This window comes from Onychostoma macrolepis, chromosome 06 (genome assembly GCF_012432095.1).
Source record: "Onychostoma macrolepis isolate SWU-2019 chromosome 06, ASM1243209v1, whole genome shotgun sequence".
Classification (NCBI taxonomy): Eukaryota; Metazoa; Chordata; class Actinopteri; order Cypriniformes; family Cyprinidae; genus Onychostoma; species Onychostoma macrolepis.
Genome location: NC_081160.1, coordinates 26,882,882 through 26,903,661, shown reverse-complemented (window position 1 = coordinate 26,903,661; position 20,780 = coordinate 26,882,882). Strand labels below are relative to the sequence as shown.

The 20,780-nt window shown below is 36.2% G+C and overlaps 2 protein-coding genes across 6 annotated transcripts; both read right to left on the bottom strand.

Moving 5' to 3' along the window:
* Positions 1–156: 156 nt before the first annotated feature.
* Positions 157–11,917, bottom strand: tespa1 (thymocyte expressed, positive selection associated 1). 4 transcript variants are annotated; one of them, XM_058779143.1, is made up of 12 exons: positions 11,689–11,916; positions 9,406–9,559; positions 8,760–8,802; positions 7,878–7,918; positions 7,493–7,546; positions 5,979–6,018; positions 5,780–5,878; positions 5,145–5,353; positions 4,100–5,052; positions 3,012–3,047; positions 1,117–1,201; positions 157–757 (listed from the first exon to the last, which is right to left on the bottom strand). In XM_058779143.1, the coding sequence occupies exons 2-12, from the start codon at positions 9,545–9,547 to the stop codon at positions 663–665; spliced, it is 1,797 nt and encodes a 598-aa protein (XP_058635126.1). In that variant the 5' UTR covers positions 9,548–9,559; positions 11,689–11,916; the 3' UTR covers positions 157–662. The 4 variants fall into 4 exon arrangements, with proteins under 4 accessions (XP_058635126.1, XP_058635127.1, XP_058635128.1 ...); XM_058779144.1 differs by having other exon boundaries at positions 5,780–5,875; XM_058779147.1 differs by lacking the exon at positions 157–757 and adding an exon at positions 2,872–2,911 and having other exon boundaries at positions 11,689–11,917.
* A 2,491-nt stretch (positions 11,918–14,408) lies between these two features.
* Positions 14,409–20,157, bottom strand: oxtrb (oxytocin receptor b). 2 transcript variants are annotated; one of them, XM_058779027.1, is made up of 3 exons: positions 20,047–20,157; positions 18,374–19,440; positions 14,409–16,264 (listed from the first exon to the last, which is right to left on the bottom strand). In XM_058779027.1, the coding sequence occupies exons 2-3, from the start codon at positions 19,293–19,295 to the stop codon at positions 16,038–16,040; spliced, it is 1,149 nt and encodes a 382-aa protein (XP_058635010.1). In that variant the 5' UTR covers positions 19,296–19,440; positions 20,047–20,157; the 3' UTR covers positions 14,409–16,037. The 2 variants fall into 2 exon arrangements, with proteins under 2 accessions (XP_058635010.1, XP_058635011.1); XM_058779028.1 differs by having other exon boundaries at positions 18,374–19,351; positions 20,047–20,105.
* Positions 20,158–20,780: the final 623 nt, after the last annotated feature.

The following is a 20,780-nucleotide window of genomic DNA, read 5'->3' as shown; positions in this document are numbered from 1 at the left end:
TTGGCATTTAGTCATTTATTTAGCAAATTCTATTCATCCTGTTTGTATGTATTGCAAAAATGTGGTCCTGTTGTACTTACTTAACCTTCCTCAAGAGGGCAACAGAGTTAGCTTTTAATGCCAGTAGTTGATCTGAAGAAGAATGCTCATGCTTATACACCATGCATTTGCATTGTGGCATGAACTGCTTTCTAAGAAAGGCTGAAACAAAGTTTGCTTTGTGTTCACATACTTAGTTTCAATAGACATTTTATGTATTTAAATCAAGTTTTTGCATTTGAGTCACATCTGACAATGCAGAGAAGTTCCTAAACCAGTCTACCAAAACTAAATGGTTCAAATAAATTATTCATTACCATTGTGGAATGACAAATAAAGGCAACATGTACAGCAGTTTATCCATCTAAACAAGAAGACTAAAAAGTGCACAAAATGAGAAAACTAGATTATATGCATCGTTCTAGGCTGCTGGTTTTCACATTAGAGTAACAAGAAAGCAACAATCATACATGCTCCTGTTCTTATCGGTGCAAGCTATTCCAAAGGTAAAGTAACTCCTGATTGGACAGATCCACTTAGAAAGATAGGTTTGCAAACACCATTTCAAGTTGACGTGAATATAAGTAGATGCAGTTTGTGCTTCATTAGCTTGAGATTTGATGTTATGTTTTCTCTGGGGTTAAGAGGGAATGGTGCACATCCTCGTCAGCGTATCCACTGCTGTCTGACTGAAAACTGTCCCCTCGCAGTGGCGACGCTGGGAAAGAGAAACAATGTGTAAAAAAGGTGATGATTTTAGATCGTCAAAGCACACAATTCACTTTCAACTGTTTCTGTGAACCAAAAAAAAAAAATGCAGATTTTCTTGTGACTTCCTGTTAGGTTGTTTCCCTGAAATGTGATAAGGCAGACAAGATCAGCTGGACCAAATTTGTTTTTAACAAGTCAGCAAAACACCTCCCTTTATCACCACATTAACACACCACATTGCTGCTTTCTTGTAAAGCTGATTATCAGCTGTTCCGCTGAATTCATTTTACTAAACTCATCACAAATTAGTCATTAAAATGTGGTTCAAAAGTTCTAATCATGATGAGGACTACTCATGTTACTTACATTTGTGGTGATGCGTCGAAACAGACAATGTGATTGTGGAGCAGAATTCTGATGAAGTGGCTTCCTCTTCCTCTGCACTGTGAACCTGAATTGAAACTCTATACTTCATGATCATGTCACAAAACAATGCCACAGTATAGAAAACTAGAATCTTACATTGCCAGAGTGCTGTTTTCTTTTACAGAACATGCTGCTTCAATGCTAGTTTGCTATGCATTTGTTAATGTGTTCTTTGTGGTTTTTTGCATGTTGCTTACTGGCCAAGTAAAAGTTTCTATGATACTGCTCTCATTCATTGATTAGGGGGAAATTGTAAGTTTGAGGCATCATTCATGTCTGAAACAAACATGGCTGAGATACAGTACATGCCACACAGCTTAAAGGGACAGTTCACCTCTAGGGCTGTATGAGGTTCCATTTGTGCCAAAAATGTCCTTGTCTACAGTCATTGCCTACTTGTTCAGATAAATTAGTATATGTCCTCTGTTTATGTTGTATTGCTCTGTTGTCCTTACTGTCGTCTTTACTCATGTTCTGTTCTGTCGCGCTTACTGAGCGCAGTGTAGTTAGTTTTAGGTTCTAGATTAGCTGCATATTTGCCTAGGCCGCTTAAGGGACCATCTGCAAATTCCACTCACAGTGAGAAAACAAACAAAATCCAATTGTTCATTCAAATGAAATTTGTTTACAAAGGTTATAGTAAACGGCTAGTGGGCAGACTGATTATATGTGCTTTACTGGCTATATGTGCTTTTGCCAAATATCTCACTTTATACACGGACAGTACTTGTTTTAGGGAAAAAGCAGTAATTGACATAGATGATATTTTCAAATTCCAGTTGCTATAGTAAGCTATATTCCTAGTGATATTTTGCCAATACCTCTCTTCATAAATGTACAGTATATCCATTTATACAAGTACAGTACACTATTATTATTATTATAAGAAAAAAAAAATGTTCCAAAGGTTGTAGCACATTACTAGTGAAAAGACTGACTTACATGTGATTTGCCAATACCGCCCTTTATATATGTAAAGTACAGTACTGTAAAATATCTTTACTACAGGTGGGATTTTTGCATTTTGCAATACTTCCTTTCATATATACACAGTACAGAATTTATCTATCTATCTTTCTATCCCGACTAGTGTGTATAGCCATAAATATAGTCATAGATGCTGGAATGGCTTTAAAAATAAAATAAACAAACGCGCAGTGGACTATTATGTTAATAAACATATTATTATTCATATATGAAATTACATATAGGCAAAATCTTAGCTATAGTAAGTCAGACTGGTCACTAGAAACGTAATACAACCATTGGACCATGAAAAACTCTTTTGGGGAATTACAATAATTTTTTTCTTAAATAACACTGTACTGTACATATACAAAAGGAAGTATTTGCAAAATCTCACCTGTAGTAAGTCAATCTGGTCACTAGCCTTTCAGTTAAGTACAGTAATTTTTTCTAAAAGTAATACTGCTCACTAGTAATGTTTTACAACTTTTTGAAATGTGAAAACATTTTGGTGAATTACAGTAAATGTTTTCTAAAAATAATAGTGTACTGTAGTTGTATAAATGGAGGTATTGGCAAAATGTCACCTGTAATAAGTCAGTCTAGTCATTAGTAATGTACTACAAACTTTGGAACATGAAAAATAACCTTCTGGTGATTTACAGTAATTTTTTTCTAAAATAATATTGTACTGTACATATATAAAGGGATCCTATGGCAAAATCTCACCTGTAGTAAGTCAGTCTGGTCACTAGTAATGTACTGCAACCTTTGGAACATGAAAAAAAAAATGGTGAATTACAGTAATTCTTTTTCTAAAATAATCCTGTCCTGTACATATATGAAGGGATGTATTGGCAAAATCTCACCTGTAGTAAGTCAGTCCGTTCACTATGTACTACAACCTTTGAAATGTTAAAAAAAAAAAAAAAAAAAATTGATGAATTAAGGTAATTTTTCTTAAAATTATAATGTATTGGCAAAATATCACTAGGAATATAGCCTACTAAAGCAACTGGAATTTGAAAATAACATCTAATTGAATTACTGCATTCCTTCCCTAAAATAATTGAGTACTGTACGTGTATAAAGAGAGAGATTTGGCAAAAGCACATATAATCAGTCTTCCCACTAGCCGTTTACTATAACCTCGTTTATGTTTTTGCACTGTGAGTGGAATTTACAGATGGTCCCTTAAGCAGCCTAGGCAAACATGCAGCGAATATCGAACCTAAAACTAACTTTACCACGCTCAGTAAGCGCAACAGCAAGGGGAACAGAACAGAACATGAGTAAAGACAGCAGTAAGGACAACAGAACAATATTGCATGAACAGAGGACATATACATCAACATATACTAATTTATCTGAACAAGCAGGCAATAACTGTAGACAAGGACAAATGTGTAGTACAAAGCACAAAGCAGTCAGTTCATTTTTGGCTCAAATGTAACCTCACCCAAATGTGAAACTTCCATCATCATTTTCTCACCCTCATGTCAACCTGTATGACTTTTTTTCCAGAACACAAAATATATTTTAAAGAATGATTTAAATGTTTGTTTGGGTTTTTTACATACAATGAAGCCCAGTGGGCACCCGCTTTCATATTTTTCAGTTTGTCAGACATTTTGCAAAATATCTTCTTTTATGTTCTACAGAAGCTCTGGAACTATATGAGGGTGAGTAAATGATGACAGAATTCTCATTTTGGGTCAACTGTCCCTTTAAGGTTTGGGGTTTGTTCAAATCCCTAACCTAAATTATGAGCAACTGTATTTGTGTCAAAAGTAATAGCACGAGAGCTTGCGGTATTGTACATCGCAAAGAGGAAGTTTGGAGGTGGATTCAGCAATAAAGAGTCGGATAATACTCTATTAATGACGTCTAATGGGAGAATCTGTGTGGGCAACTGCTCTTGACATGAAATGCATTAAAATTATAAGAGATAGCATACCTCTTCCAGCTCGAAGGAGTTGCCTTGTTTGCTCAGGTTTAGTGGTTTTATCGGGCTTAGAAACCTCTTGATGTTGGAGGAACTCTGCTCCTGTGTGTCTCTGCTGGAGAGGGTGGTATCGTCCTCCCATCCAGTGACCGTGATCTGACATAACTGATCTGACTTGGGTAAATTCTTTGCATTAGATTGTCTTTCAGAAGGTTTATTAGTTGTCTGGTGTGCAAATGGTGAGTTTTTGATATCCATACTATTTGTGTGTATGCAGCGATAAGGTGCATGATTCACATATTCAACAACCTGAGGGCATACGATATCATGGGCAATGATAGGAACAGGTTCCACAGCAACGCTGGAGCTATTTGAGAGCACAGAACGCAGGGTACAACCTTTGGACTTCACGTCCATGTCCATTTTTGGCTCTAGGCAAGGTGTACTCTCTGCTAATGCATGCCTGAGGTTGTGTACATTTTCATTTGTCGTCTCGGATAGTGACTGACAAGGTATACGCTCCAAGGAATCAGTCCTTTCGGTGTTTTCCCCATACATCTCCTCCTCAAGTTCTTTCTTGCTGTCTATAAACCAGTCCAAATCTTGTTCCAAATCATCTACTTCCATTTGAAGACATAACTCTTCATTGTCATTTTCTGCACTTTTCTCAACTACACCTGACAGACTGCATTTACGCTTGCGAGGTGAATTGCTTGGAGATGTGGAGTCCGAGCCACGGGATCCCGTGTATAAACACATTTTGGAGATAGTGTCTTTTAGTCTTTCAACAGGGGAGCGCGGTTCACTGCGGACACTGGTTCGAGACATGGTCCTCTCCACAATTGGGGAGGTGAAGGTTAACTGGGGCGGCGCAAGCTTCTGAAGAGGCGTTCGGGACACATGGGAGTACAGCGAATAGAAGGCATTGGCCATTGCCGTTAATGCCTCTACTTGTCGGAAACGACCTGCGCAAAAAACAGAGATGAAGGTGAGAGAATGTGACAATGTTTCAACAGCTTGTAGTACCAGCAACATTCTGAAATTCTGGATTCCTTACTTGCTAATGAAAGACAGGGGTCTTCCTGCCGTATCCTGGCGAGTTGGGATTCAAGAAAGAGGCGGAAGTTGATGCCTCTGAGCTGGGATGGGAAATTGAAGAAGCGGACTGGGATACGGGCAGTGACCTGCGGTTCCTCGCAACCGAAACCCAGCTGGAAAAGGGTCTCTTCTGCATCTTCAGCACGCATTTGGAGGACCTCAGACACACTGGGGGATTTTTGAAATGTTATGAAGAGCGGAAGATAATTAAGAAACCAAACAAAAGTATAGAGTGAACTCAGGTAGAGGTGGACGGAATTCCAGAGCCTGTCATTCACAAAGACCTTAGTTCTTCATACCTTTCATGTTTATTTGTTGAATTCTTTGCATAATTACATGCTTTCAAATACCAACATGGGTGTAGTATGTCAGTCCAAGGAACTGAACAATGCAGAAAATGTGAAGAAAAAAAACATTTACAGTTTGACTTCAGAAGCACAAATCCATCTTGAGCATGAAAGGAAAATGCATAATGCAGGAATGCAGTGTTTTGGCTATTTCCTGCCAGGCACTAAGTGGGGAACCTTCATCCAGCAGGCCAGTTAAATGTAGTGCTATTTGGTCCAGTGTATTCTGCCTAACCCATGCTCTTACCTGGAAGCAGTCCTGTTGGTAGTGGTTGAGAAGGCACTGGATGCAAAGCTCTGGCCCATGCTGAATAATGGTAGGTTGAGCTTCTGTTGAGGTGTGCTGCTGATGTACAAATACGACGAAAGGAGGGATTATAGTAGGATTAGGGTTAGAAGTATAAAAGAGTAACTCAGTGGTACAATAAAATCAACCTATTTCTTACCTAAACTGTTGTGCACCTGATGCAGCATATAATGCAGTAGCTGTGAAATAAAGAATTCAGTTATAAATGAATGCTACTGATGTTTTTCGCAAAAAAATCGATGTCAAATAAATGCTGTTCTTTGTAACTCTCTATTCATAAAAGAATCCTAAAAAAATCATGATCTCCACAAAAATATTAGGAAGCACAACAGCTTTCGATATTGATAACAATAAGAAATGTTTCTTGAGTGCCAAATCAACATATTAGAATAATTTCTGAAGGATCATGTGACACTGAAGACTGGTGTAATGGCTGCTAAAAATTCAGCTTTTTCATCACATGAATTAATTCCATTTTAAAATATATTAAAATAGAAATTGGTTATTTGAAATTGTAATAAACGCTGCCTTAATGAGCATATCTTATCAAAATATTATAGACCCCAAACTTTTGAACAGTACTATACCTCACAATAAACACTCCTTTTAAAACATTTATAAATAAATGTGACCCTGGACCACAAAACCAGCCATAAGAGTCAATTTTTCGAAATTTATACATTATCTGAAAGCTGAATAAATATGCTTTCTATTGATGTATGCTTTGTTAGGATCGGACAATTTTTTGGAATCTGAGGGTGCAAAAAAATCAAAACACTGAGGAAAAAGCCTTTAAAGTTGTCCAAATGAAGTTCTCAGCAATTCATATTACATATCAAAAATTAAGTTTTGATATATTTACAGTAGGAAATTTACAAAATATCTTCATGGAACATGATCTTTACTTAATGTCCTAATGATTTTTGGCATAAAAGAAAAATCAATCATTTTGACCCATACAATGTATTTTTGGCTATTGCTACAAATATACCCCAGCGACTTAAGACTGGTTTTGTGGTCCAGGGTCACAAATACATGCATACATACATAAAAATAAATATCTTGTTTACGTTATCACTGTTTTAAAACACCATTTATTTATTACTTGCTTAATCTGGCCGTATTACTTGCTTAATATGTGTATCTGTGAATCTAACATTGTGCATGTGTGTTTCCGGATGCAAGAGTGGCTCAATATGATATGCAGTGCTAAAGATGATATGCATGCGGAGAGCGAGGGGAGGTTCGCTCTCAAACATAAATGCAGTGCTGCTACGTACAGTATATAATCACCACCATCATACTGATTATGAGATCCTTACTGACAAGCACGAGGATGTCACTCAAGAAAGAGGTCTGTCATCATAAATAACCAATAATTATTCAAAATTCATTACAGCGGCACAAGGGTCTAGCACAAAATAGGCTTTAATTATCTTTTAATTATCAGTTATCCAATATGTTGTGCAGACATGGAATATAACACCTGGGGGTTGCAATCAAACTAAAGTCTATGTGAAAATATTAGTCATTCAGCCGACACTTTTAGACTCTACAAAAGAGAACTGTGTGTTGAAGCTGATATGCATGTTCTTGAACTATCTTAAAACAGCTGTCACCACTTACAGTTACAATTGTGTTGCGTCTACTCACCTTCTGCACCCAGACTCAGATCATCCTCAAAGCTGATACCTGTCCTCAAAGGGCCTGCAGATTTACATTTTACAGTTTTATCAGGATGTAGACATACAGCAAAGGTCCATTGGATATTCTAGTCATTAAACACTCACTGTTAAGCCTGCACAGAGGCTTAACAAGGTCTCCAAAATGAGAGTTTTGCACAGTTCTAATGGCTGTTATTCATTCATGTTATTCACATATATATATATATATATATATACAGCCCAAAGAATTCCATATGTAGGCCTACACAATTGCATATGTAAAAATGGCATATTTTGTAATTCTACTCTTGGTTGCACAGGTTTTATGCTTCAACTTAATCGTAATCCAAAACCTTGTTTTGCCCTCAACCTACCTATGGTTAGGTGACTGTTTTTGGCAGGATTGGCTTCATTCCTACAGAGAAGATGAAGAAAAGGAAAAACAAATGAAAAATTCACTTTTATCAAGTGTGAATCAGCAAAGGCCTGTGGGCGGGATGCGGGCATGCAGTAAAATACTGCGATAAAAATAGAGACACACATGCACACAGCACATCTTTGAATCTTGTCTCAATTCAAGCCCTTATTAAACAAATGCCAGAAAGATATCTTACAGCTTGTCAAAGAAGGTCTTAAGAAGCCAGAATATTGCACGCTTTACAAGCATTGTTGATTGTGTTCGGTCTGGCATCTGACTACTGCTGCTATGAATGCGATTAGATATGTCATTTACAGGCTTTGCAGAATATATTATATATATATAATAATTCCATATTTTATTTGCAAAAGTTATTTGAAAGATTCTGTAAAATGTGTTGATCTTAATGCTTCGAAACCCATCTGAAAACATTTTCTTTATGACTTCTCTAGCACTTGTAGGTACTTGAGCACTTTAGGTACTTGCCGGCACGGTGAGAAACAATAACAAAAATGACAAGATTTGTCTGCTATTTCCTGATCCAGAAAAGGAAAATTTGAAAACAGAATCTTCCTCAGAACAATCTATAAATAGAGCAAAACAACGTAGCTCAAACATTATTATAATTTTTTTTTTTTTTGCACTGAAAGCTTTCATGTGAAGGTACTTTGTGAAAACATGGTCCTTGACCCTCAGAGAGTGATGTATTTTTAACCTGCATGACCTTCAACAATATAAACCCAAGAACATTTGTGGTTTTCCACTCCTTTGCTGTTATTGTATTACAACTGACACACAATGCCTGTCTTTTATAGAAAGCGTTCACACAAACACTCACCCACAACCTTGAAGCCAGGTTTCAATCTTTCCAGCAGAGCATCCTGTGGAAACAAAATAAAGACGCACATTGTGATCTTAGCCTGTCTATTTGAGAATGGGTGTGCGTGAGTGATAGAGAGAGAAAGAGAGAGAGGTGTAAATGAGCTTTCTGTTTTGGAAATAGAGTTTATCTGGTGTTAACCGTGCACTTTTTGTGGTCTGTCATTTATCTCTGGCAGCGGTTATAATAAAGTGAGATAAATTGTAAAGTGACCTGATTAAGCTGTAATACACTTTTCTTTTTTTTTCTTTTATTTCAAACTATTGTGTTTTGCTCAAAACTAAAGTACAAAATAAAGCATACAGTGCACCCAAAAAGTATTTGGGTTATAAAAATGCACAAATCTTATTCTGTTAGATAACATAGTATTAAACTAGGTGGGGTTTTATTAAAACAAAGATTACACCAGTGCAGCTTTCAAGCTAAATATTTCCCAAATAACAAAACAATTGAACTAAAGCATTTAAAAGTGAACCCATAAATGATCCTGGTTGCATTATGTACTGTAGCTTCAACTCCTTAAGAGGAAATGAGATATGCAGCTTCTTTCCATATTATCAACCTATTGACACAGCTGAACGTTAAACATTAACCTGATGCTCACCATCCACAAAGACATCATCTTGGAGAGAGAAATGAGACTGATGTTCTGCTGTTGAGCTGCGGTGTTCTGCATCTTTTACGGTAAACTTATGGCGGCTGCTTGCCCACGCTTGTCGCCTCTCGATCTTAGAAGGACTCTCCATCTCTGTGGCCACCTAGCATAAGAAAACGCTTTGCAGGATTATTTAACCTAAACCGGAGACTGCTGACAAACAGTATTGCATAAAAAAGCAAAGTATACTGTATAGACTACAAAATTAAAAGGAAACAAATATTAAAATCACTCTCAGATGTAAATGGCAAATCAAATTAAGCCATATGTGGCATTTTACTTTCATAGCTACCTCAGAACTATTTTTGTACAGAAACTAAGAACTTCTATAATCACATCAGGAGGCTTGTGGTCATGTGTTACAGTATTTTCACTCTTCTGTAGATGATTTCTAATGTTTAAGTGGTCAGTGTGCAAACTGTAAATTGACCTGCAGAGAGGAAATTTTCAGGGAGCGACTGAAGTTTCTTGCAATTTATTTTTGATTGACTTGTCAATGTGACGTATTTGAGATATGTAAAACTATAATAAAATGATAGTAGCACCATTTATGTTTAGCCAGTGCTTCTAATGAAAATCCTGAGTAATAGTCCTCAAACGCTGTTGCTACTGTATGTTAACCTTCTCAGATGAGCGACATGAAAATAAGCTGCTTGTCAACTGTCAGAAATAATTTTAAACAAAACACATTTTTGTCCTATATAAAACACATAGGCCTACAATTAGCCTATTCCAGCGTTTCCCAATTTATTTATTACTTTTGACCTAACTCATTTATCACATTGATTTAAACAGCATAATATTGTACCATAATGATGTAAAATTTTCACTGATTTCACTTTTTTAACTTTAGTGTGTAATGTTGAGGTTTGAGCATAAAAAAACATCTGCAAAGTTATGATGCTCAAAGTTCAATGCAAAGGGAGATATCGTCTTTTACAGAATTGCTGATTGACCACCCCTTTAAAGTAAATATATTAGTTGAAAGAGGTTCGGATGACAAAAAGTTTGAGAATGTCTGCAAATTAGAAATATCAAGAAATTGTGCATTTTAATGAGTTTGGAAGACAAAAGCCTTTCAATAATACATGGTTAAATAACCTACTGAGTGATAATTCAAATAAAAACTAATGTAGCTGATGCAATGTTGAAACACTTCTTAAACCTGAAATGATTTTTGTAAATCATTGGTCAAATCCTCTGTCTCCACATAATGACCGATCTCTGTGTGAATGTCCATAAAACTGTAAGACTTTCTGAGTGTATATAGCTTACTGTAAACGGTAGACTATTGTAGAAAGGAACATTTAAAACATAAAAAAAGAGGAATTAGAGAGAATCAATAAATGATGAATAATTTATTTCTATTGTGTGAATAATATGTAATCATGCAATCCATAAAAAAGTAACTGTAGTCTGATTACGAGTATTTAAAATGTAACTTAGCCTACTCTAATTACAAGTACTTCATTTTTGGAATCTGATTACGTAATCCAGATTACATGTAATCCTGAATCGGGTGTGTTAACTAATAAGAGACATGCAAAGATTTGGGTATGCGAGGACTGGGATTGGGAACCGCTGGCTTATACTAATAAGTAGACTAATTATGACAGTGTCCAGAGTTTTTTTTTTTTTTTTTTTTTTACACAAGGTGAAAAAAGTTAAACTTGACCAGCATAATAGACAACAAAAATGAAACTGAAAACAAATATGGAAAGCACTCTCAAATTGTGGCAAATGTTGGTCTAAAATTGCTCGAGCGCTGTACCGTTGCAACGGTTCCTTTTACAGTGTAATGGATTAGGCTACTAGCGTTTTATACCGAAGTTGAACATGCGCCCCCTTGCTAATTTTTGTTCTGACCAAACTGTTTAAAAGCTCAGTTGAAATGTATCTGTATGTAAAAAGTAGCCTATTACTTTTTAAACCCATCCAGCCTTTTCTTTTGACTTCTTGAGCCTAAATTAAAGCGTTATACCCTCAAACCCTCCATCACCCTGCTGTCATCATCCATTACATACGAAGACAGATTGCATTATAAAGGAAATCGCGCGCAAGCAGCAAATACACGTCCAATAACACCACATTTGCCATATCACTCTCATTTATAAAAGATGTCGCGTATTATAGGCTACACATAGTCGAAAGTGCCTCACACAAAGCAATACACAAGTTTAAAACGATTAAACAATCTTAAGGATGAAGCTGTTTCCACGCTACATAGCCTACCTTTAAAAGTGCCTCGATCGGTCCACTCTCATGGCAACAGCATAATTCACCGCTCTACTGTCCTGCATCCCCCTCACACTTACATCTTAAAGGATGTCCATCGCATGACTAAAAATAACACACGGTAGATTAAAAATCATGATCGATTGGTGAGCCGCCCGCCAACGCAAACTTTGGTGCTACAGACATGACGCGCTGTAACTGACGGAAGCGGTAGGAGGAAGATGTGTTGCTGTGAACAACAGAACGAGAACTATGTTGTGACCACACACTGTTGTAGGAAATACTGTTACACACAGTTTACACAGCAAGTTTTGGAGACATGTGCAAGATATTGTGAGGCATACACGCACAGTGTCTATAAGTTTATTTAAAAAGCCATTTGTTTTGTGTATTAAATCTAATAATCTGGTTATAGTTTACTATTTTAACTCTTTTATGGTAGGCTGTCTGCTATTATGGATATGTGAATTGTATGTGTGACATTGGCTTGCTTTACTGTAAAAGAAGTGTTAAATTTGAAGATATCAGTGAAACTGCCAGTAAACAGCAACTGAAGCATATGATTATGAGTGCCACAACCCTCACTTTAACCATGAACCCAGACAAATCTTGTCACTCTGTTTCACTTCTCAGAACCAAACTTGTAACTCAGAGTCAGCAACAGGCCAGAATTTGACAACTGTGAACCAATGAAGCATCAATTTTGTGTGGTAACAACAGGCCTGACTTGCTCTCTTTCACTGTGAGTCTTTGCAATATTATACAATATTAAAATATATAATCTTTTGTGTTTTTAAAACTTTGAGGGGGCAACTTTGATATTTCAAAAGAGTGGAGTGGGTAGTGGAAAAGGACAGGGAAGCGCAGAGGGGAAGAGCGGAGGAGGGAAAAGAGATGAAGCAAGAGAAATAGCAGATGTAGGAAGAGGAGTGAAAAAGAGTGGTAGGCATTAAAAGAGCAAGAGGAGAGGTTAGCAGAAAGGAAGGATGGAAGACGAGTGTTGGGAGGGAGCAATGCTGAAGAGGCTCAAATGAGATGAGAGCTGCTCTAATTGATCATGTTATGAAACAAGGTCTGATTATGAAAGAGTTCAACCTTATGAGCAGATTTAAAGGGATAGTTCACCCCCCCCAAAAAAAAAATCTGTCATTAATTACACACCCTCATAAGACCTTTGTTCATCTTCAAAGAGAGATGTCAATGCCAATATGTCACAGTCAAGAAGTGTTTGATAGTGTTTATAAGAAGACTGTAGTCCAATGATATTGTAAATGATAAATCATTTTCAAAAGTTTGGGGCCAGTCATTTTATTTTTTATTAAATTAAATTTAATTATTTTTAATTTAATTATAAATAAATGTAATTATTTTTTATTTGACAAGGATGCGTTGAAGTTATAAAAACTGACAGTGAATAAATGTATAATGCTTCAAAAGAGTTCTGTTTTAACTAATTGCTGTTCTTTTGATCTATCTATTCAGCAAACAATCCTTTAAAAAATAACGGTTTCCACAAAAATATTAAGAACCACAAGTGTTCTCAATTTAATATAATAATATGAATATAACATAACACAACTTTTTTTTTTTCTTCAGAAATTGTATATAAAAGTTTAAGTATGAATCTAAAAAAAAAAAAAATTTCAATGTAACACCATGTTAATTAGGAGCTGGAACAATTTTTAGCTGGTTAGACTTCTTTCAAATATTGAGTCTTTTATTCAAACACTAGGATGTCCATTTTCTTTTTAGAGGAAATCGCGAAGATGGTGTTTGCAACATTCAAGGGAATAACTGAAGAAAACACAATTGCACTCTTTTGCTGTAAAGTTGTAATGAAACACTAGGTGTCAGTGTGTATCCATTTGTATCCAACGAGGTTTTTAGACAGTCCTACTGGGATTTTTTTTTTTTTTTTTTTTGAGATTGGAAATCATATATACTGTGACAGATTCATAATTTGGCTGAAGAGGCTAATATGTGTCAAATAATTTATAACATTGCTTTTTTTTACTTTTTTTTTTTTTTTAATCGAAGGAACTCCTTTCATTTAAAATATTTGTACATTTGCATATTTATAATGAGATTTTAATGTGCTTCTGTTCCCAGTTAGACGTTGAAGATATGACTGATGAGTCTGTATGAAGTGGTTGTCTTAGATAATTTATAATTAAAATGTGCCGTCTCTCTGTTCATGGACCAAATATTAGGCTATTCCGAAACAGATTTTCATTTTGTCCAAATGCAAATGCGTGATGTAACCTGTTTTAATTGCATATTTGGCAACGCCATTTCTTTTAACAATTGAAAAGATGTAGTATTCTTCCGTTCTTGAAAAATAAATGATTGGATTCATCCTGAGAATAATTTACTCTTATTTATGTGAGCTCACACCTTCGCATTGGTAATAAAGAAAACTTGGATGTCTTCTTCGCTGCTAGTCCTGTCTGGTTTTGAAATTTGAAATTGATTGTTTATCCGTGTGTGTTCAAATTCAAAATCAGTTACAAAAAAGGTATATCCTGTAAATAAATTCTCCACCAGCAATCAATCGTGTTCATTCATATCCACAACCACAGTCTAATGCATTTGTTAGAACACAAAGAAGTTTAATAAATAAGATTACATTCAAGTGAATCACAGCCTTATTGAGCTGCTGTGTGAACAATATTTACAGTATATTTCTATAAAATACTGATTAAGGAACACTGCTGGAACATCAAAACCACTGAAAAGTCACCAAAAAATGAAAATGTCCTCATCATTTACTCACCCTCAAATCCAAATCAGTATGAGTTCCGGCTAACTAATCTCTGAGCTGCTTTACTTCTATGAAGAAAGCACATTGTTGTCAGGTTTCATGAAAGCACCATAAAAGTCCATTCAAGCACAACACTACAGGAAACTCAAAAGTCTTCTAAAGCCATTCAGTAGCTTTTAAGCTGTTATTTAATGTAACTCCTGTAGTCTCTGTGCATGGCTGCAAAAGAATATAACACCAAGTTATTCTTTAAAACCTTTAATCCCATTGATATGTGATCCTCAAAAGGCGTGAAAATCAAATGGGTTTGGAAGAACATGAAAGTGAGTAAATTATCACACAATTTTCACTTTTGGGTGAACTGTTCCTCCTAAAAAAAGAAAAGAAGTTATTTCTTCTCTCTCTCTCTCTCTCTCTCTCTCACACACACACACACACACACACACACACACACAAACACACACAGACAGACACACACAGACATTCACATACATTATGAAAAAGTGCTAATTCTGAATTTATATTTGTTACTGTATAAAGTGTGGTTCGTAACTTCATATGATACTAGGATAAAAGGTGCTGACTTGGTAAAAGTTAAGACATAATCAATAAATCATATGCTGTATTTCATTACAGTGTATTTTTCTGATCTCCCTGTTAAAATTCTGAAATGACCAGGAGCTTTTTGGTTATTCAGATATTCTCTACATTTTTTCCTGAATGCTTGATCTGAAAACATAAAGCCTGAAATTATAACTGAATCAGATTTCAAACAATTTGATGGAGTTTTAAAATTTGGCAGGAGAAACATATCTCACACAAGTGTCATATAATCCTTATTTCTGTGACGATTTTCCATCCAGCATACCTCCATTACCTCTTTATTTATACATACAGACTTCAGTTCATCCCCCAAAAAATAAATCTGCCATTGTGAGAAAATTAGTATTTTCTGCTTTTGTTTTAGACTGAAGTATTACAGCATGCAAGCTTGGAATGATGTGAGGGCGAATAAATTATACTTTAAAAGAAATAGTTCACCCAAAAATGAAAATTTGCACAAACTCAAAATCATCAAAGCTGTTAATGAGTGGACTGGAGTCATGTGGATTATTGTGATGTTTTATCAGCTGTTTGGACTCTTATTCTGACGGCACCCATTCACCCATTGGTGAGCAAGTGATGTAATGCTAAATTTCTCCAAATCTGTTCCGATGAAGAAACAATCTCATCTACATCTTGGATGGCCTGAAGGTGAGTACATTTTCAGCAAATTTTCCTTTTTGGGTGAACTATTCCTTTAAGCATACACATATAAATGACTCCCACGTCCCTACAGAGAATAAGCTGTTTGGAGAAGAGATGGATGTAAATATCTCCTATATCAAAGACAGCTACAGGTCAAGCATTACTTTTGTAAAGATACACATTTTGAGCTGAAGAGGATTGGAGATTATCCATGGCTAACGTGTCTGAGGTCTGCACCACACCTGTAAAAATCATATGAAATGATTCCTTATAGCTTATGTTATCTTATAGTTCTGTCCATGATGGTAATACGAACTGCATGTATTCCAACTTTCTCTTATGTAGTAGAGGACTGCGTCACACTCTTCTGGCTGCTGGTGCTCCTCATTGCACCCGTGCCTGAATGGCTCTTAGATCTCCATTGCCTCTTACAGCCGCAGTGTGAGGCCATAAGACAGCGCTGCATGAGATCCCGGAACAGATGACCAGCGAAAAACATGTAGATCCAGGGGTTACAGCAGCTGTTGAGACTGGCCAGAAGCATCGCAATAATGAACCCCATAGCTATTAGAGACGAGACATAAAAAAAGTTAGTGACATACAGGTTATGTGACTAACACGATGATTATATATCTATGCACTTTCCACACTATGCCTATAGATAGATAGACAGATTTTACTTCTTTAGGCAGGTCTATTACTATTATGTTTACTATTATGTCACTATTATGCTAAAAAATAATAATTAAAAAAAAAGATGTCTAAAGAGTAAACCTTTTAATACAGTTTCTTAGATAAATCTTTCTCAAGAGGGATTTAAAAAAAAACATGATCCTACAATAATTCTTCATAAGGTTTCATAATACAATTGGCCAGTAAATTGAAATCTTTAGGCAACATTAACTATGGTCATTTAAATTACCATAAATTCATTACACAGGTGATGTTCTGAAAATCCTCATTGAAACAGAGACAGCAGGATGAGAGTTCCTGTCAGGTCAAGATGTGCAGACTGAGTCATTTTCCAAAAAAAACAAAAAAAAACCTTAATGACGAGAGCTAGAGCTGTCTCTTAGAACAATCTCTGTCTCTAAAATAAGTATGAAATAAGGTTACATGATGGACTGATGATGTGCATTTTGGTATACTTAAAGAATTGTTCAGAAAAATGAAAATTGGTCCATTTTGCAGCTTGAAACCATGGTCATGACCTCTCATTAGGGAAAAGAGTTGCATGCAGATTCTTAATAAAAATACTTTTGTTTTCCACAGAAAAAAAATACAGATTTCATTTTTGAATGAACTGCTTGACATAAGATTTTAATATCTAATTCGATTTCTATTTTCCTTTCAGTGCCTTATTGCTGAAACTCCAGTTATACTGAATTTGATTATTTCAAACGTATTGCTCTAATATATTAGATCACTGTGTTTCAGCTATGATAGTCATTTTATAATAATTTTCATAAGGTTAAAGTCCAGACTGAGTCTCTCATTCGTTTGATTAAACAGGGTTTGAAATATCTGTACTATTTACTTGTAAATAAAAAGTCTAAGACCACTACGTGCATCTATTGTGCATTTCTATCATCCATTCCTAAAAAAATAAATAAAATAAAAACAATTATAAATATGGTTTCTTTGTTTTCTTGTTTTCTTTGTGTGGCCTCAGCCCACTGTATACACATTTAGCATTTATCTTGATGAAGTAACCTTAATTGCACCCCTTATATTGTGGAGGAGTAATAATTAGCAGGGGTGGGAAAGAAAATGTGTAGCAGATGGATTCCTTGTAGTTGTCTTCATTTGGGCCTTGTGGGTTTGATAACAGCACAGGACCTCCTCACAAATTATGTTATGAAATTACACGGAAATGACACTCCTTAGGATCAAGACAGGATAAAGAGGAACCGTTTGATGTCATGCTACATACTTTACCAAAACTACCTGAGGGTGTCTGAACTGCTATTCAGACTCTCTTTTCATCTGTCTCTGTCTGTATTTTACTCTGAGAAATGTTTTTGGGTTTATGCAACAATATGTGTGTTTTAGAGCACAATGTATATAAAGTTAAAAAGAGATGACTATAGAGGAACATCAAATAATGGAGAGCATACAATTATATCTACGGCTGGATTTAGGTATATATTACACAAGACTCTTCTGTACATGAAACATCTTGTTTTACTGCTATATAATAGAATTCTCATGCTCTTTTAAACTCACAGACCAGAAAGTTACATAACCTGCAGATTAAAAGGACATAAATTGTTTGAGGGTATGACCAGGGCCTGCCTTCATGAGCCAACAAAAGTATCCCGTGGTTCCAAATATCCACGGTCTGACCAGTTGTTTATAATACCTGGATAAGCATTTTTAAAAATGATTTTTGAGGCACAAATTCTCTATTATTTTCAGGTTTTCCATGACTGTGATATTTGTATTTGTCATTAGATAGCCAAATATCAACCCAACAATAAACATCTTTTGTGAAATAGTTTGCTTGAAAAGTGTGCTATATTTCTTTACATTTTCTTTAAAGTTTGTAATAATTTGGGGACATTGTGTGTGGTATTTTACTAGAGATACAACAATACATTTCATTAAAAATGTTTATGCACATTTTATGGCATATTCATCCACAAATCTTTAACTAACAACATCCTGTATTACCTTCTCTTGGAGCCATTGAATCCCAGGCGGACCACATCTGAACGAAGAAAAACGGCGTCCAGCATATGATATAAGCCAGGACGATCACAAACGTCATTTTCACCGTCCTGATCTTAGCTTTGGAGATCAACTTGACGCTGCTGACGCGGGAGAGCGCGGTGCCCTTGGCTGGCCGCGGGGTCAAGGACAGGCACTGGTCGCGCCGGGTCTTCAGCTTGAAGTTTTGCCATATTTTATAACTTATAAGTCCATAACAAACGCTTAAAATGGCAACAGGAATGATGTAGATTGTGAGACTAATCCATGTCACGTACGCCTTTGCGCCCCAGGGCTGAACAAAATCCCCCCAGCAGTCAAAAACCCCGTCGCCCACCTCTCTGAGGGAGAAGATGTACACCTGTGGCAAACTGAAGAGCAGGCTTATAATCCAAGAGGCCAGCACGAAAAAACGGTCCTTTCGACGGCGCAGGGATCGCAGAGGCTGACATATGGCCAAACATCTGTCGATAGACATCAGCACGAGCATGTAAGTGGATGCAAACATGCCAACCACCTGTAGGTACTTAACCAGGCGGCACAAAAAATCTGGTCCATAAAAGCGAAAGGTGATGTCCCAGATAAGTTGGGGGAGAACTTGAAAAACCGCCACCACCAGGTCAGCAATGCTCAAGTGTTTCATAAAATAGTACATCCGCGACTGACTGTGTTTGCTCGTCTGGATAGCCACAAGCACGCACAGGTTGCCGGCGAGCGCCAGCAGCAGAATCAACACCAGGACGGTGACTTCGACTTTCGCCACTTCTTCGTTGCGCTTCAGAGGGTTTACGGTTTGGTTCAACCCTCTGCTGTCGTTTCCCTTGCTTGAATTTGCCCAGGAGTCGTTGAAGGGCCAGAAATTCGTTTCTTTCAGCAGGCTCTCCATTGTGCGTAAAATGCGCGTCCGAGCGCGCTGCTGTGGCTGCACTCACGCGCTATAGCCTATATCGTTACACATGTGTGGAAAGATTCCGTTATGATGTGCATTTAGCACAATATGTTGATGATAAAAAAAAATCAGGTCCCGTTTACTGCAAAATAAAAATAAAAGAATTTCAAGACGGTGTTTTTTTTTTTCTTCTTCTTCTTTAATTTCAGTAATTTTCAAAACGCATTTTTTTAAGGTTCGTCTTGCGCAGTCTATCTATCACAGACAGTGAACAAATCACTAGTTTGTATGTGATATATTTGCAATATGGAAAGTTATAATAACACCAGTGTTCAAGTTTTTTCAATGTTCTGACTGATTAGGAACTGTTGCTATGGTTACCTCTTCGAACGCGATTACTGTTCGCGCCCTGTATTATGCGCCCTGACTAACTTTCGTGGTTCATTAAATATTTGAAACCCCAATTAAAAATTACATATTTGTAAACAGGATACTTAATAAAAAATAAAAAATAAAAATAAAAAAAACAGCCTTTTCTTTTAATTTCATTTTTTTGCAAGCCCCTTTAATCAGAGTTTATTCTTTACCACAGATCATATAATAAACAATAGGCTATATTAACCGTGTTTAGTTGTCATTTTAATAGGAAATATCAATACCAGTTGGCTATATAATATGCATTAATAGTTAATTTCAAATATTCAAAATATTCATACTATTGTGACAATTACAGTTTAACAACACTTACCCTAAATGTATTTCGAGAGAGATCCATTCTGTATGTCTTGGGTTTGAAATGAAGTGAAATGTATCACTGATGTATAGCGTTGACTTTCTCCTATGAGTGCTCGGATACAGCAGCTCTGTCTGCACAAATCTCAAAGCAAACACAGTTATATGAGGGTGCACTGGGTGGATTTGTCCTGCACTTACACATTTCTGCCACTGAGTGCCATGGTGCTGTGCTGGAATATTGAATGTATTTTACCATGATGATATTTATAGAAACAATCAACAGCTAATGTGCGGCCCAGTAGGACAGACAGGGTCTAGTTGTCGAAAGCAATATCAGCTAGCTGCAGATACCCATTGTGGCAACTTACCCCAGATACTGTGACAACATGCCCCAATAGCAGGTTCAGTGTGTCAAATGAACTGTAGCCTATCTTGAGCAATAATAGTGGAAAAGTTCAAAAGCTTTTTTTAAGATATGTACCTACACAGAAACCAATTTTAAAAATATAAATAATGAAAATAGCCAAAGCTTTTTTTCTCCATTGTGCAGTGAATGGGTGCCGTCAGAATGATAGTCCAAACACAGCTGATTAAAACAAAAACTCCTGATTCAGACAAGACTTCTTCACTGGAGAAAGCAATATTAAGAATAGAGGATTCATATTTTAGTCGGTTTGAAGTTAAAGACATCTTAATGATAAATTTGTTTATTACAAAGATGCAGCTTTTCACTTGACAAGACGTTAA

What these genes read in the sequence shown, in the direction of transcription:
- tespa1 (XM_058779143.1), bottom strand. Translation starts at nt 9,547, where the DNA reads ATGGAGAGTCCTTCTAAGATCGAGAGGCGACAAGCGTGGGCAAGCAGC. An exon ending in ACCTGGCTTCAAGGTTGTGG is followed by an intron (nt 7,919 to 8,759) that starts GTGAGTGTTTGT and finishes TCTTCTCTGTAG; the next exon opens with GAATGAAGCCAATCCTGCCA. An exon ending in CCCCTGTCTTTCATTAGCAA is followed by an intron (nt 5,053 to 5,144) that starts GTAAGGAATCCA and finishes TTTTTTGCGCAG; the next exon opens with GTCGTTTCCGACAAGTAGAG.
- oxtrb (XM_058779027.1), bottom strand. Translation starts at nt 19,295, where the DNA reads ATGGAGAGCCTGCTGAAAGAAACGAATTTCTGGCCCTTCAACGACTCC. An exon ending in TTCAATGGCTCCAAGAGAAG is followed by an intron (nt 16,265 to 18,373) that starts GTAATACAGGAT and finishes CGTCTCTAATAG; the next exon opens with CTATGGGGTTCATTATTGCG.